Source organism: Tyto alba, unplaced genomic scaffold, assembly GCF_018691265.1.
Source record: "Tyto alba isolate M040663 unplaced genomic scaffold, T.alba_DEE_v4.0 Super-Scaffold_38, whole genome shotgun sequence".
In the NCBI taxonomy this organism is placed as follows: Eukaryota; Metazoa; Chordata; class Aves; order Strigiformes; family Tytonidae; genus Tyto; species Tyto alba.
The window spans coordinates 11,218,982-11,231,116 of NW_024881313.1; the positions used below are offsets into that span (position 1 = coordinate 11,218,982).

The 12,135-nt window shown below is 43.3% G+C and overlaps 1 protein-coding gene across 1 annotated transcript; it reads right to left on the bottom strand.

Annotated features, from left to right (window-relative positions):
• Positions 1–5,965: 5,965 nt before the first annotated feature.
• ARL4A (ADP ribosylation factor like GTPase 4A) lies at positions 5,966–9,046 on the bottom strand. The gene is made up of 2 exons (XM_042802054.1): positions 8,782–9,046; positions 5,966–8,526 (listed from the first exon to the last, which is right to left on the bottom strand). The coding sequence occupies exon 2, from the start codon at positions 8,440–8,442 to the stop codon at positions 7,840–7,842; it is 603 nt and encodes a 200-aa protein (XP_042657988.1). The 5' UTR covers positions 8,443–8,526; positions 8,782–9,046; the 3' UTR covers positions 5,966–7,839.
• Between the last annotated feature and the right edge of the window lie 3,089 nt (positions 9,047–12,135).

Below are 12,135 nucleotides of genomic sequence, written 5' to 3' on the forward strand. Positions count from 1 at the left end.
ATATTCTCAAGCTATACCCACAAAACAGGATCCCAGAGAAATTCTTGCAAACAGGGTTTGCAAGAATACAGCAGAAGTGTGAGTACGTAGGTGTGTATGCCTAGATAGATTATGTATGTAATCAACATGTAAAGCTCCATGATACTGAAAATAATAAATTGTTGTGAATGCGTAAGGGTGCAAGGTGCATTTTACATGGATTATCTGCCCTAGTTCCTGTTCTTATTTTTGGAAAGCAATCAGCTCTTCGTGAGAACTCAGCACCACGCTGAGCCACCCTGGGGCTTTTCATGGCCCAGCCCTTCACTTTGCATTATCATCTGTTAGCAGCCACATCCTGTGCAGACTGATTCATTACAGCCAAGAAAGGCAGTGAGAAAAGGAGACCTTCTGAATCCTGAGGTCCGAAATCACTCTAACATACTTCTCTCTCTGTACTATATAAAATAAAGCTATATTTTCAGAGGAATTTCCAGCCATTTTTGTTATTATTCCAAATAAAAGCTTACTTTAAGATGATGTGTTATTTTAACTCAAATCTTTGCAAATCACCTTTACTTGAAAACTTTCATATGCCTCATTTGGAAGACCATGTATTCATCCCAATTTAATTCAAACATAAAACTGAATAATTTTGAGTACTTTTGCTTAATAGCTATGGTGAAGTGCAAACAAAGATCAGGTACAGATGATCCAGTTTATGAATATTTATTCACTGATTAATATGGAATACATTATTATTTAAAACTATGGTAATATTTTTGTTTTCTGTGAAGCTGAAGCTCATGTGGTCAGAGATAATAGAGTATGTTGAACTTTTATTTTTAAACTCTCAAATGCATTACTTTTGAAATGGTATGATTTCCTGATGCCTAACTGTTGAACACAGATATGTTACAAGTCAATCAAAAAAATCCAAATTACTGTTACAGTCTTTCTATTACTTTCCATTACACTGTATTTGTGTGTCACAGCACATTTAAGCATGAATTTAAACATAAGAGCAACTATGAGATTCTTGCTTCAAACATAGATGAAGAGATTTTGGGGATAAAATGACCAGCACTCAGTGTCTGGGCTGGACGTACCAATCTTCAGTCTTAAACTTGAAGCTTTCAGCATTAACTCCAGTGCTTTAAATCACGTAGGTTGATGTATTTGTTTTAAAGTTGCGACGTGCAGATGAGTCTTTGTACAGAATTTTTTCAAGCAGTCCTCTATCATGATTACAGCAATAGCAGGACATAAGCAAACATTGTATATAAGCAAGTTATATGACAAAGTGGCAGAGATACAGTTGTTGAACCATTTAGAAATACAGTTTGCTGCTATCAGTGCTACCATAGCACACAGTAAGGAATGTGCTTTGATGTGGCAATAGATCTGTCAAGGAGCATCACTGTGGGCTCAAGTCCATGAATCCCATTTGTCTCCAGCATAACTTGACTGATTACAACTGAATTATAGTGACTTTAAATGTATGAGTCAAATTTCTAAGCTAATTAAAATCAGGGAGGCTGGTATTTCTAAGATTAGCACAATTCAACTCCTATACAAAATGCAGTATAATTAAGAAAAATGGAATATATATACCTGATTCAAATAGAAATTCAACAGTTGGAGTTCAAGAGAAATAGTGCTACTAATAATCCGTAGATTGACATTTTACTGTATCACTTATAACAGGAATCAAATAGGAAAAAACTGTGTTTGCAAAGACACTGACACATTAATCTATGTTCCACAAAGGATCAAGTTTCTTTGAGAAGCTGACCCACAAAACCACCTCAGATAGATAAAAACATACATCATGGATACATAAATTCAGTATCAGTGTGGAGACTTTACACTTATGGTCTGCAAATGGTTGAAGGCATTTTAGACATTATCATGCAGCTTGTGTCAAAAAAACAGCAGCAGCCCACACTTACAACGGCATCCAGTAATTATAAGACCAGTGGGGTTCAGCTAATGTTAGAAACAAGAAGATATTTTTAGAAACTGTCTCTCTTTTAGCTCATCTTTCTCCATGTTAAATCAGCTTTATATCAAGACTGGTTTTAGCTAACCAAGTCACTACAGAAAAGGTGAACACTCTTTCCTGACCCTCTGTACTCACAAACTCATCCTTGTGACACCCAACTCAATGATGTTTCAGTATCAAAACCTGTTAAAGCTTTCAGGGCAAATTACATCGGAATGGGAGAGGGATGAAACTGTTACGCTCCAGATGAAATTATTCTTACTTATCTTTCATAAAGCAGTAACAGAAGATAAGCAGTTATAGGTACCTCTGGACTGTGTGTGGTGCCTGAGGCATCAGGCTTCACACCTTTACCTCACCTGACCTAAATTCTAACATTCTGCTATTTTTAGAAAAGACCTTGAAATACAGCAGCTTGTGAGCCAGCCAGGAGCCGCCAGTGCATTTAACAAGGCTCAACACCCCTGCTAACCTTCTGCTTTGTCAGTGGACTCTCAGATTAATGTGGTGATTAGGTGGCTTTCTTAAATGAGGTATTGTTTCATTTCAGCAATAGGAAAACTATAGTGTATAAAACAATAAAGATTTTAAACCAATTAACCAGCCTTAAACCATACCTATTTCCCTCAGGGCTCAATATGTTTTGTAAAGGTAGGAAGACCCAACAGTTTCAAATCCTCTCTCCCTCCACGTTCCCCACAGCCAACAACTGTACTCAACCACCTCCTTTCTAACTATCCTGTCATCTTTAGTTCTTAATTCTGGTGGAGCAGCTGTGTAAATATAGCTGGAACTAAGAAATCATAATCTTCACAGCTCAGGGATTATCACCTCTTACCTTCCTGAGCTGTTTGGAAGCAGGTAATTAGTCTGGAAGTGCTGCCTGGCCTCCCTGCCTGTTTTTTCTCCTTAGATTTTGGGTTTGCCTTTGAATAAAACCAGTATGTGACTACCCGGTGACTGTGCCCTTCACCAGGCCCGGCAGCGAGCCGGCGGGCTGCAGGCAGAGTCCCCCAGCCACCGCGGAGCAGCCACAGCCAACGCCAGTAAAACAGGGCACAGGGTGGAAATTCAAATACTCAATTCACTGCCTGGGATTTTTTTCCAGCTAGGTCTTTGAAACTGTGCTTTTTGCTTCTTTACAGCTGGTTTAAGAAGTCTGACAAATGCCTTAAAGAAGGGCAAGGTTACCAGCTATGTATCAGCCTGTAATTTTGTTCTCAGATAGGCAGGAGGGCTGTGGGAGCCCATATGACAACCCCAAGCATCACCCTGCTGCGAAGTCAGGCTGTGTATTTCTCTTCAGTTTAAAAACACATGCAAGAGTTTATCCACACAGCTCTGCAGTCTTATACTGCTCCTAAAAATAATCACGGCCTACAGAGCAGCGTGAGAGGGGCAGGCCTTCACATACCTATGTCAGTCAGGATTTAAAAAAATAAATAATAAAATGCTTTCCTCATCCCCCAGACTAAACAAACAGGAGAGGATGCCCATTCACAGCTCCCTGCACATCCTTTCCAGCAGCAACAAGAGTTGCTTTTAAGCTCAGGGTCACGAAGCTACGGCTGTCAGAGTGGGGCTGTAAACTGTGACCCTCTCAAAAGATGAGTCACCCACTTGTAAAGTGAAAACGCTGATCCAAAAAGCACCGATTCATGCCTAGATCTCTCTCTCAGAAGTAGTTAAAGGAAGACAACATTATGAGCACACATTTGCTAGCCTTCATGCATTGCAATCCACACAGCTGAATCAAGACTGCGTGTTAGGGTCAGTGTAAACAGATGACGCAAGGTGCAGATAACCCCCCCAAGAAGGCAGAGCTGCCCTCCCGCAGACCTGGGGGGGCCCAGAAGGGCCTAGCTAGCCCCCACCCCACCAGGCTGCTTTCAGCTCCTCACTGCTCTGTGACCACCGCACCCCAGGTAATAAACTCCTGCAGGAGCGAACGGCTGTGCGAGGGGGTACAGAAGCACCTCTCCAAGTCAGTCTGGGAACTGCGGGCACCACTTTCCACACAAAAAGGCTCAATCGTGTCTCAATAAACCACAAAAATTTGAAGAGAGAAAGGTTTCACCAGTCAGTCACCTGGCTGAAAAACACTTTTTTTTTTTTTTTTTTCAAATGTAAATGCACGTTCAGTGCAACACGACTTAAAAGTGATGTCAAGAACCTGAAGGAGTCTCACCATCCTACGCTACTTTTTCTAGCTAACACACAGCTACACAACTAGAAAGCAGAGATCAGATCCTGAAGGTTGGTTACTTGAAACGATTGCGTGCATGAACAGCTGAGGCAGCACCATACCAGCTTTTGTAAGCTAAGACAACAGCGATAAGGTTACAAGGCCTTGCAGCTTGTTCATTTTTAACAGTGCTGCACCGATTTAAATGCAATTCCATACCTCCTTAAAGTAGACACAGTTTAAGATATTTAACTTTCCTAGTGCCCTGAAGAACAGTGTTGTTTGTAGCACACTTTAGCAAAAATTATTTTAAGTTGTGTAACTCCAGCATTGTAACAAAATTACACCTGCTTATTCAGCTCCTCTAAAGACTTTCTTACACCTACCAGTATCTAGGACAGAACTGGAAATTCATCATAGAGAGGGATCCCAGGCTGACAGAACTCTGCCAGCAGAAACTCAGTTGGCTAAGATACCAAATGCTCTACTGCAATCACCATTTTGTTCATAGTTGAAGACTTCGTCATAGTAAAACAAAACACAGTTTCAGAGGTACAGCTACATTCGTATGTATTTTACTCAGAACAGCTACTGTAATATTCCAGCAAAACAGTCCTAGTACAGATAAAGGTATAGCTTGAACGTAAAACTCATCCCCGACTCAAAGTTTTCTACTTCCAAGTCAGTACTAAATATCACATGTGTAACAACGACATTTTAGAAACACTACTCCCCACCTTCTCTTACTTCTTCCTCCAGAGTGCTAGAACTCAGATCAGTCATGTGTTTGTATTTAAAATCATTCATTGAAGTTTTTATACACAGAAGAGTTTAGAGAGACTGTCACCAGATAAACACTAGCATGTTTAGTATGCAGAACAAAATACAGTTGTCTTTTTTTCAAGCAGGATGCCTTTTCAGCTATTCTCAATAGAAGCCCAGTGAACACTCAAAATGAAGCAATTATTATTTGGCATCGTACAACAGTTTGTTTACTGGGTATGAAGAGCCAGCCTGCCATCTCACCTTCCTCAGCCTAGTAGTCCTGTGCATCTGACAGGAAGGGAAATGTTAGCCATCTTATACCAACTACACCCCAAATTCATAGGGCTCAGCATCACTAATACAGCTTTTTTTTTTGAGACTGTTACTAACCTACATTTTGATCTGCCATCAGTTACATAAACAGAAATTAAAAGATCAGGTTTTTGAGAGATGGGTCTGGATATTCTCATTCGAATTTAGCAATTTTGATTTGCAGGCCAAATTAGGTTTGTCTTGTCTATGTTCAGGTCCTGAAACTAATTAGAAGCTTCCCTATCTCTTGCCACGTTCTACTGACTGCAGTAAAATCCAAGGAGAAAAAATTCACCCAAGGTTTAAGTACACATGAATCCCTCAGACAGTTTCAGATATATGATCCTAAAGTTACTAAATGAAATACCACCTCTGAGTACACATGCAAAATGCCCAACATCGCCTATTCAACAGTGCATGTAATGCAAAATAGGTTCAGCTATATAAAAGATCTTTGAAATTACTCAAGATCCATCACTTTGGAAAGAAGTCACTGCAGTTAAATATTTCTTCTGTGAATATACAGACATGCCGTTGATTTGAAGTTTTTAATGAGATACCTGCAATTTGTAACATGACATTTAGGAGCCCTACCACATTTGTAAGACTTTGGTTTTCAAAAGAAATAGCTCTACTGTTATTAGAATCAGTACGTGCACAAAGGTTGATGAGAATGTACTGCTGCAGTACAAGTAGTCAGACACTTTCTCTCTGCAGGCTTGTTTTGAATTGTTTATTGAGGTTTAAGAAGTCATCCACATTTCTATAAATATAGACATTACTTGAGTAAGTGACTTACAATGTCACCAGTGCAGGTACATATATAACCAACATACAAAAGCTCCACTGGAAGCTACTTCAGTTTATTCAAAAAGGACCAAGATGTCATAAAAAAAAACAGCTGTCACTTTCAGTTATTGTAGACACTAAAGTGCATTTTTGGTTACCTCCTGGACAAACAGCTGCTGGTTAAAAAGTTTGATTTTTTTTTTTTTAAACATATCTAAGTTACATTGATTGACATTCAGGTTTGTAGCTGTCATCCTCCTGATACATGGCAGCAGGTCAGAAAAATGTATTACTTTGCTGGTTAAGTAAGAGGAGGAAATAGATTTTGCCTTTTTTTTAATTATTATTTTTTACTTTTTAATCCAGTATTTCCAACAAAAGTTTAAAGAGAATCTAACATTCTGATGAATTTTTACAGCACCACTAAAGTTAGTCTTAAAAATCCAGGCTCTGGTTTAGCCCTTTTAATTGCTAGCCAAGTATCTAAAGAATCACTTGAAGCTCTGTACCAGTAAGAAAAACTACCCTCCCTTTTCTGTCAAGCACTATCCTGCCCAGTTAACACTGTTTGCACACTCTGTAAACAAGAACAGCTTAAAGCATAATTAAAGCAGAACACAGGCCCATCTTGAAAATCTTCTTCCCCCACTCCCCCTCCCCACCCCCGGTAGTGTCAAACATTTGAGTGTATAAAGCATTATTACATTCCTAACCACAAAATACTTTAAGAGTCACAATAAAAAAAGCATACGTTGAAAGTGACATAGCAATACCACTTTAATAAAACGGGGTACTTTGGGGAGATACAAGATGTGCTCTGCTAATTCTAACTCCATCTTTTCTTCATTATAATTTTGTTTTATTGCCAGAAAAGTCACCAGTAGAGCAAAAAAAATGCTGCACTGGTTAGAACCGCAACAGCCAGAGCTGTTCTTTATAGCTCCTTTACTGCAATTAATTTACTTTTAACTTGATAGTAGGAGGACATAATACTCATCATTCAGAAATAAATTACTAATTTTGAGTAACAGTTTAAACCTGATTAGCACTGTATAATGATGAATGGCTACTTCTAAAAAATAAAAACCTTACATACCAAAAACATGCTATATGTTGGGAAACCACTTTTTCATGCTCCAGCGTGTTGTTTACGTTTTTTTACGTGTCAGAAAGTCTTTCTTTTATCAGTTGAAGAATCCACAGCACTTAAATTTCAAGTATTTGAACTAAAGATGATTCAATTTCAAAAAGTGCCAAATTAAAAAAAAAACAAAAACTACACATGTAGCTAAGCTTTCATAGAAATCCCCAAACAAGGTAAAAAACAGCCTCTCGAAATAATGGGTTACTAGCTTCATACATGTTTTTAAAGCTGTATAATGTTCACCTAAACACTCCACTTACGAGCATTAGAAGTTTAAAAACACAGAACACCTTCAATGCAAATTCCTTGCAGAGGGCACCCTCAAACATAGGAATACAACACTAAGCAGAAACCCCTCATTTTATTTGGCTATTTAGACATCCATGTCACATATACCCACCCATCCATTTCCTGATAGTATTACATCATCTATTAGGGCTTCTGAAATAATGCAGAGCCATAAAACTCAGAAGAGACTAGTTAAAAACAAAAAAAAAAGTTCCATAACTGCACAGCCTTCCACACGGCAAGGTTGTACAACTGATTGTTGAACGAAACTAAGCTTAACGGCATCCAAACAAACAGGCCTGGGTTTGGAAGCTGTCTTATGTCAAATTTTGACCATGTAACTACTCTAAAATAGAAAGGTCAAAATAGAACTCATCTCTTCTTTTTCTGCTGCCTCAACATTTTCCTTCGCTTAATGATCATATCATGCAGTTTCTCCAGTCCCTCTTTGAGTCCATCTCCAATGATTGCACAGGTAGGCTGCAAATGCCAGGGAGTTGAAGAACTCAGCTCACTCATTGCTAACATTTTCTCAATTTCAGAAAGGGAGAGAGAGTTCCTCAAGTCCTGCTTGTTAGCAATGATAAGGACAGGCACTCCTTGATTTTCAGATATCCTAGTAATCTTATGAAGTTCTGTTTTGGCCTCCTCCATTCTCTCAACATCGACAGAGTCCACCACAAACACAATGCCATCAGTGCACCTCGTGTACGACTTCCACAGCGGCCTCAGCTTCTCCTGGCCGCCCACATCCCAGAAGTGGAAAGTGACCGTCTTAGAGTTGCCCAGCGTCACTTTGATTTTCTCCGTATTAAATCCTTTCGTGGGGACAGTGTTGACGAACTCATTGAACTGCAGTCTGTAGAGCACGGTCGTCTTTCCAGCGGAATCCAGTCCCAAGATGACGATGTGGAAACTCTGGAACGAAGGCAGGCTGGAGAGGATCGGCGTCTGGTCCGAGAGTCCATTCCCCATTGCCAGAAGGGAGGGTGACAGCAGGCTGCCACGAGCACAGGCCGGCTCCCACGGCTACGCTCGCCGCCGCGCTAAGCTCGGATCCTGCCAACGACACGAACGGCGTTAGCCCACGGACGATCCCCACCCCCCCCTCCCCCACCACTACCACCACCTCCCCACCCTCCGCCTCCGACGGGGCTTCGCGGCCACAGCGCGCCGGCCAGCGCCGCCGCCCCGGCTGCAGAGGCGGCCGGAGGCAGGGCGGCGCAGCACACGTCCCCCGCCCGGCCTTCGCTGCTACCGACACTGCAGCTCGCCGGGCACCCGCGCCCTTCGCCACCGCCTCCCCTCGCGTACCGCTCGGCCCCGCCGGCGGGCGGGTCCCTCAGCGCGGGGAGGCGAGAGCTGCCCGCCGCCCCATGCCCGCTCGCCGCTCCTGCTGCCGCCGCTGCGACTCCCCCGCATCTGGCGGCCGGGCGCCTCCCAGCCCGCGCCTAGCTCCGCACGCCCCGCCCCTCGCCCCTCATTGGCTCCACCGCGCGGCGGGGGCGGGGAGGAGGGCGCAATCTCCCTCGACTATTGGCCACCGCACCGGCCACTCATCGCAGAACCTGATTTTTTTTTTTTTTTTTTTTTTTTTTTTTTTTTTCCCCCCCCCCCCCCGTACTTAAGCGAACGCCGGGGCCGAGCGAGGCCGGGGAAAGGGCGGTGGCCCCACTCCCCTCGCGGGGCGGGCGCACTGCCCCACACAGCCCCCTCGAGCAACGCCGCCACCCTCACGCCCTCCGCCCCGCCACCCGCCTCTCACCCCCTGCGGCAGGCGGGCGGCCAGCGCCCCGTCGCCGGCGGCGCCTGCGCTCATTGGGCGCGGGTGCTGTCACTCTGAGCCACGCCCCCGCCCCCTCCCCCCCCCCCCCCCCCCCCCCCCCCGAGAGTCCCGGCGGCGGCGCCTCACAGCGCACCTGCGGCACTGCCGGGGCTGCGCAGCCCGCGGGAGCGGGGGGGGGGAAGGCCGGTACCGCCCTGCCCTGCCCTGGAAGCCCCCAGCACCGCGTCCCGGTGCGGGGCAGGCGCGCGTCCGGCCGTTGCGTCATGTCCTCCCCCTTACCCCCGGCCGCTCCCGCGGGCGCCCCCCGCGCGCGCCCTCCCCGCCGCCTAGCAACGGGCTGCCCGGCGGCCGCCCGGCTCACGTGACCCGCCCGCGGCCTGCGCACGCAGGCCCGTTCCCCCTCCGGTGCCTCCCCCCCACCGCCCCAACCGCCCCGGGTCGGTGCTGGGGAGCCCCGGGAGCCCGCGGTGCTGCTGTCAGAGCCTCGGTGAACGGCCGTGCAGCTCCTCATCTCCCGGGGTGACGCAGCAAGTATCGCAGGCTCTAGGCCGCCGGCGTGCCCCGGCGGCTGTGGAAGGGCCCGCCGCCGGCGAGCTCCGCGGGCACTGATACGGGCGGAGTTGGAGGGGCGGGCAGTGCTGTGAGCGGGGCTTCTCGCTGTCGTTGCGCAAATCGGAGTGGCCCAAGGCCCCAGGCCTGGCTGTATGTTCTTACTGTGATCTTCTTGCCTTTCACTTGTCCCTGTAAAACGGGAAACGAACAGCCCGGGAGGAGCCGAGAATAACTGAGTGGATGAAATCATCCTGTTAGATGCCTGGCATGTAGAGATAGTAGCGGTGCTCAGGCCTGAAGGAACGTAAATGTCAGCTAGCTTAGTTACAAGGAAGGTTTCCCACAGCACAAGGTTATGTTAAGCAATTTTGCATTTTAATATCTAAGCCTGATTTGAGTAGTGAAGTCTTTCAAAGTCAGAACTAATTAATAGTGTCTAATAAGACATTTTTATATGTTACTGTTTCCAGAGCATACAGGTTTTAGAGGAGGCCTGGAGGAGTGTTTTGCCTCCGCTATTCTTGCTGACTCCCCATCGTTCAGTTCCTTCCCACTGCTCTCTTCACCTACTTTGTTTGCCACCATAGAATTTATACAGAGATGACAATATAGATGTACACCCACGCAGTGTAAAATACCAACAGCACACAAAAGGATCAGATATGCTGAGTTCAGGGCATACTAGAAAAGTCTTCATCCATAACCCTTAGTTAGATAAAAAATAAGTCTGATAAAAGCTTCTTTAACTGCTAACTAAAGCTATTGTGCTACAGAAGTCTACTGTTCCAAGTGTATATTTTTTCTACTTTGTACCACACTCATCCAAGTCTTTGACCAGCTGGGCTCCGGTAAAATAGAAAAGGTGGCATTTTCAATATGACCATTGCATTTTTTTCTAGATAACTTTAAAATTTCTTGATATGTCTGCTGAAAAGGGATGATTTTTAAAGAATATTATGGCAATCATTTTTTTTCCATTTGAAAGCATTTTACTTTATATTTTAATTCACAAAGACTTACGATGTATAAGAGAGAGTTAATTTATTAGTAAAAGGACAATGTATAGCAACAAAAATTCCGTAGTATGCTTAAGGCAAGGTTTTGTGTTATTGAGGAGTTAAGATACCCATTATAGTCCTACTAAAAATAGCAAAGTTCTCATTTGCTTACATTTGAAATTACTGTTTCACTGCTTTTATCTTTGTTCGTTCTTTACATCCTGATATTGCAGATGACTCTCTTTGGGGGAAGTGGTCTGTTTATATAGGAAAGTGATTTTACATCTATGGAAAAGTATGGGTAAATTACTACCCCTAAGGCCACCTAGTGAGGATTCTGATTTGGCAGTATTTTATGCTATTTTTGCATAGCATCAAGTGCTGCACAGCATACAATGTAATAGAAAAGTATTTACAGTGACAGTAAAAATGGGCCTTAGTTGTTTCATGGGTGGTTTTCAGTAGTTTAACATTGGTGGAAGCCATATGGCCAATACCTTGTTAAGGAATATTACGGGAGAGAATAGATTTATTCATAAAACTTGACAAGCTGAAAGAAAGCAAATTGACCTTTATCTCCACCTACAAAATTAATATATTCTCTATATTTAATGGATAAATAAGCCTATTGGATATTACAGTCTTCTAAACTTTAGTGTCTGATTGTTACCAAGATCTGTTCACACTTTACCAGAGTTTTATAATAACATATTTTACAAGTAATTCCACAAGGAAGGATATGGGCCACCTCCTGCTTTCATTTGAAGTATTTTAATTTTAAGCATAAAATGCGGAAAGATTGCCTTTATCTTTTGCTCTGCTGAAAAGCAGTCAATACATAATAATGGATTTTGGTGTCCTTGAAAAGGGAGGATACAGAACTGATGATTTGCCAGAGTATAGCATATCCAACACACTAAGTGGAGAAGGAATCTCATAGATTATGTTTCTTTGGAAGAAGTGTTTTATGACATCAGGGTGATAATTTTAAGAATGAAGAGAAATTAGCATCTTCAGCAAAAGAAGCATATCTGTATTTACAGATATATACATGAAAATGATCCACACTGTCCAGAAGATGCTTGGAGAAGTAGATTGTTCTACTTCTCTTTCCCTCCCTACAGTTAATTTCTCTCATCCACCTGTTGTAACTTGCTACAAAGTGAATTATGAACTCTCTGGGGCAGGGACTATTTTTCATTCAAAGTCTTAGTGTTTAGCACCTTGATCTTAATTAATGCCTGTAGGCATTTCTGCAAAACAGCTATTAAATAACAATCCAAGTTGATCAACTCCTCCCGTGCACTTCATGCTACTTTAGAAGTGAAACGT

Excerpts from the sequence above, each read along its gene's own strand:
- ARL4A (XM_042802054.1), bottom strand. The coding sequence starts at position 8,442 with ATGGGGAATGGACTCTCGGACCAGACGCCGATCCTCTCCAGCCTGCCT.